The sequence below is a fragment of the Agrilus planipennis genome, unplaced genomic scaffold (genome assembly GCF_000699045.2).
Source record: "Agrilus planipennis isolate EAB-ADULT unplaced genomic scaffold, Apla_2.0 scaffold1228, whole genome shotgun sequence".
NCBI classification, from domain to species: Eukaryota; Metazoa; Arthropoda; class Insecta; order Coleoptera; family Buprestidae; genus Agrilus; species Agrilus planipennis.
In genome coordinates, this window is record NW_020439881.1 from 1 (window position 1) to 5,150 (window position 5,150).

A 5,150-nucleotide genomic window follows, 5' to 3' on the forward strand; every position below is an offset into this window, starting at 1 on the left:
TGATTAAAAAAATCAACAAACGTTATTTTTAATATTCAACTCTTTTTAATAAAAGCAACACTTGGGGTTAAAATGATTTTATTTAAAAAACCAGAGCCAACGTTTCGCCCAGGTTATTGGGCTTTTTTAAGGCTAGTTTTATTTAGTTAAAATAGTAATACTGATGGAATTTGGTTAAGATGTACATGCTTCTAAAGATTTTTTGTATAGTTGTTATGTTAGTTATGTGGGTTTTTGTTTTATTTTAAATATTTTTCTTTTTGTTGTTATAATAGCTACATTTATTCTAATCATACGATAGCGAGTTTCTGTAGTTTGCCCGCTCCTGATTCACTCATTCGAACTGTTTTCGCAAGTCCCAGATTATAGGGAATTTACCAGCGCGAACGAAAGGCGAATACCGCGTGGGGGAGAAGTAGTCACAGATGGTTGCCTATCGAAGTCAGACGAAAAAGACGAAGACGCATAAAAGACGGAAGTCTTGAGAAAAGGTTAAAAAGACGTAAAAGACGGTGAAATCAATCAAGTGTATATTGATGTGCTGTTTGTGACCATTAAAAAAAAATGCATCAGGATAACTGTGCGATACCGAAAAACCTTTATTGTACACACCATTATATTTCTTATCATTAATATTTTATTCATTAAACACATTCTAAAATAGCGGAACTGGATTCGTTTTTATTAACCCTAGTTTTCTTTTAGAGTTTTATCTATTTAAAAATATTTAATAATGTTTGTTAATGGTTGTTGATCTCTCAGCATGTACATCAACCAAATTCCATCAGTATTACAGTTTTAACTAAATAAAATTAGCCTTAAAAAAAGAGCCAACAACCTGGGCGAAACGTTGGTTGTATTTTTTTGCTTTGATTAAAAAGAACTGAATACAAAATAGGGAAGAAGGTTAGTTAAATAGTTATTTTTGATATTTCAGATGCTACTATGTGTAAACCCAATTCACAATTCCGAATAGATTGTGATATTTGTCAATGCAGTTCAGACGGAACCGAATACAGTTGTTCAAATAGAAATTGTGTATGTATTTCGTGGTTTGTCTTCTTATTTTTATTGAAAATATAACATTTTTAAGTAGAACATCAGCTTTTAGGTCTTTAGGAGGAAGGAGTAGATTATGTAAATGTAAAATATTATAAAAATATGAAATGAGCTAGATACTAATTAGGTATTAGATATTAGGTACGCGACAAAAATTCAAGTGATGATTCCTGAGGTATTTATATGAAAAAAAGGCTGTAAGAGGTTTGTTTAAATAGTTTCGATATTTTTGATATTGTTCAGCTCCTCCTTCGATGCCGTCTTTATCTCCACAATCGTAGCGTAGCGTGGTCCTATCATGGGCCTCTTTAGTTTGCGGAACAAGAAAAAGTCACAGGAGTTAAATCAGGGAAATACGGTGGCTGCTGCGGCATCATTAGCGTGTTGCTTTTGGCCAAAAATTCACGCACAAGCAACGATGTGTGAGCAGGGGCGTTATCATAGTGCAAAAATAGGTTTCGTTCTTCCACAAATACGGGCGTTTGTGGCGAATTGCTTCGCGCAAATTGCGCATAACTTGCAGGCAATATTCCTTATTGACCTTTCTACCGCGTGGCAAGAACTCATGATGCACCACGCCCCTGCAATCGAAGAAAACTGTAAACAAAGTTACACCACTTTTCCCGTATGATTGTGAGCTAGGGGATCGATGCGTCAGTTTCTAAATCAGTTTTACAACCTTACACGATTGTTAAGTTTGGACAAGAAACAGTTTTTTGGGTATTATCCTTCTGATCTATACAAATTGTAGAAAAAATCTTACGTACAAGTACAAGTGTAAGTAGTGAAATATTTCACATGTTGAATTGTTTGTGTAGATCTAATAATACTTATCTATAGTTATAAATATGAATCTTTTTAATTTCTATAAGACATAAAAACAATTTTGGCTCCAAATTTGCCGCTCCTAAAATCTGCCGCCCTGGGCTTCAGCCTGTTGGGCTTGCTGGCAAATCCGCCACTGTTGAAGGATTTTAACGTAAAAAAAATATTCTCTTACACTAATTCTTTTCAAGAAATTTACAAATTTTTGCATCGAATCAGGCTAGTGTACTCTTAGAACGCTAGAAGTGTAATAGTTAAGAAATTTACAAAAACTCAAACATGTAATGGATCTTGGATACCTCAAAAATCATCCCTTGAATTTTTGCCATATATTATTTAGTAAAAGAAAACTTTATGGAAAAAGGAAAACATACGGAAATGTCACATAAAATTATTGGTCAAGTAGAATAAATGTTTTCCATTTGCTTGTTCATAGGACGATGATGACACTTCGGACGTTGATGTTTTCAATTTTAAAGGTCGTTTGAGAAATCCTAGGATACCGATACCGTACTTCAGAGAAAATGACATTCGCAATTCTGCAGAATCAGTTGACGATATTGATCTTAGATACGACGACGATGATGATCATAGTTTAAATATTAATGACGACGTACCACCTAAAGATGACGATTTTCTAATAAACGACGAAGAAATACGATGAATACGATCACCATTTCACAGTAAATCTGCTGTTGAAGGAAGCAGTTTTCTTAAAAATGTTTTGCAGGAATGTTTATCAGTCTTTTGTTTTATGATTAGTTTTCTGAAAATAACATACCTAACGATGGATAAACTATTTTATATTTTTCTACTAGTATCAACAATCGTGCGTATATGAACAAATATTTTAGCTATTAATACAAAATAATATAAAAGAAACACAATATTACAGTTTATTATTGTATGTTTGTTGAATAAAATGTTTTAAACCAAGACCAATATTGTTTTTATACTAACAAGACCAAGCCCAAGACAGAATTAACGAGACCAACATTAAAACTAAGACCGAATATGCAAGACCAAAATCAAACACGTAAGACTAAATGAAAAATGATTACTTCCGGTGGATTTATGAAGTAAACTATATGGAGCAAGTTTAATATACATATTCTTTTCTTGGAATAAAACAATTTTTGTATTTGAAATTTACAGTTTACTTTACTAAATTTTAACACTGAATATATAAAAAATAAACTTTAACACTGTTTTGCTGTACTACGTAAACCAGCTGCTAAAACATTTGCTGCAACTGTTGACCTTTGGTCAATTGGTGTGACTTTATATCATGTTGCCACTGGTAATTTACCATTTCGACCTTATGGTGGTCGACGTAATAAAGAAATTATGTATCATATAACCACAAAAAAGGCCAGTGGTGTGATATCTGGAATACAAACCAAAGATGGGGGAGCAATTGAATGGAGAAGGGACTTGCCAGCAACTTGCCAGTTAAGCACAGGATTGAAAAAGTATGTAACTCCATTATTAGCAGGACTGTTAGAAGCAGACCCTCAAAAAGTGTGGAGTTTTGAAAAATTTTTCAATGAAGTAACCAACTTATTGTCTAGAAAAGTAGTTTATGTTTTTCATATTAATTCAGTTAGCATAATAAAAATTTTAATACATCCTGATGAAATTTAGACTTTAAACGATTTTGCTTTTCCATTTACTTCGATTCTTTTAATGTCTTTTCTTAAGTATATTCTAACATTATTGTAAAAATCTGATTTTCAACTTCGCAATCAAACGTTGGTTTTTGATGCTGAAATCAGTGGCAGATTTAAGTTCGATTGCACTCTAGGCCCCCTTTGAAATAACGTCTTTTAAGAATCCAAATGAATATCAAAAATTATAGTTTCTTGTGGCATAGGATTAAAATTGTCGATTCAATATTCACAGAAAATTAACAATGAAACTTAATTGCCTATACATCCCTACAGTATATTATTTCAAATCAGTTTCATAGACTTTTGTAACAATAAAAAATTAATGGGGAAAGAATCTAGACACCTCCACCCCTTAAGTGTCTAGATTGTTTGATTAGTTTTTATTTAGTTCTTTTTAAGTGTTTCTGGAACAACTATTACTTACATTCGTAATTATATTTCACAAATAGTAGAATTATGCTTTCTTCTTTCAAGCATTCAGATGTCACGCTCAGAAATGTAGACCACCTTAACTTCTTTCCAGCATTATTTTTCATATTGCGTTTCAGTGAGGGTGAGACAGAAGAAGGAATAACTTAACGAAATGTGGAGGCAATTATTTATGTTAGTAATAGTTCATATCTTCCTCAAAAATTGTTTCTGGGTCTGTCGCTTGGTCTAGAGTTTAAAGGTTTAGAGCATTGCTTAGCATTCAGGAGGTAACCGGTTCGATTCCGGTTTCGTCTGACATAGTCGTTGGATCAATTAGACAGATGCTGGGACAGTAATATTCCCCGGATAATCAATATTTCACACTTTTCTGTCTTCATTTCGTCGGCCTTATCTTTCTCACACCAACCACCACCCAGTTATAACCACCATTTCTAAAAGGAGGCTGAAGAGGGTCTTCCGTCCAACCCTCTGCCGTAGTCTGCAGGGACTACCCGCTTTCCAGCATTAGTAGCTGATAGAAACGGAAATACTCAAAAGTTTTTTAGTTTTTTCGACGAGTGAGTCAAAATAGCACTTTCCGATACCCATGTCATATAAATAACTGTTTAATTAGAATATTTTCCTAATATAACGATTTTATTTTCAGAAAATAATTCTCGAAATGAACCGTCTAGGTATGATGGTAGATTTGTCTCACGTTTCGTACGGTGTGATGTTAGAAGCCCTCGATGTTTCTGGAGCACCCGTTATTTTTTCCCATTCTGCGGCATATTCGGTTTATCCGCTTTATCGAAACGTACAAGAGGATATACTTCAAAAATTGGAAAATCGTGTGCAATTTTAAATAAATTTAAAAAAAATCTTTTTTATTTTAGAAAAGCAATGGTGGTATAGTTGTTCGGTCCTTGTTAATTGTATATAATCATTGTGTATAGTCATTGTATATATTTTTGTAATATTTAGAAGACGTGCTGTAAGTTAAGTTTTATATTTATATTAGTTTACGATAGTTGTTAGTTTGTACAAATTTTTATTATCATTTTGAAAAGATTTATTCATAGGCACGCCTGGGAATCTCTTTGAACTGGACATCAACAAACAGGGATGGTTCGCAAATGTACAATTACCTACTTTCACAAACTTTTGCAATCACCCGCTTCTACC

The 5,150-nt window shown here is 33.2% G+C and overlaps 1 protein-coding gene across 1 annotated transcript; it reads left to right on the top strand.

Moving 5' to 3' along the window:
- Window positions 1–905: 905 nt before the first annotated feature.
- Window positions 906–2,792, top strand: LOC112906000. Its single transcript, XM_025979506.1, has 2 exons — window positions 906–1,038; window positions 2,321–2,792. Exons 1-2 carry the CDS (start codon window positions 946–948, stop codon window positions 2,546–2,548), a joined length of 321 nt encoding a protein of 106 aa, XP_025835291.1. The 5' UTR covers window positions 906–945; the 3' UTR covers window positions 2,549–2,792.
- The last annotated feature ends 2,358 nt before the right edge of the window (window positions 2,793–5,150 follow it).

Coding starts and splice junctions, on each gene's coding strand:
- LOC112906000 (XM_025979506.1), top strand. CDS start 946: ATGTGTAAACCCAATTCACAATTCCGAATAGATTGTGATATTTGTCAA. Junction 1,039..2,320: donor GTTGTTCAAATAGAAATTGT/GTATGTATTTCG, acceptor GCTTGTTCATAG/GACGATGATGACACTTCGGA.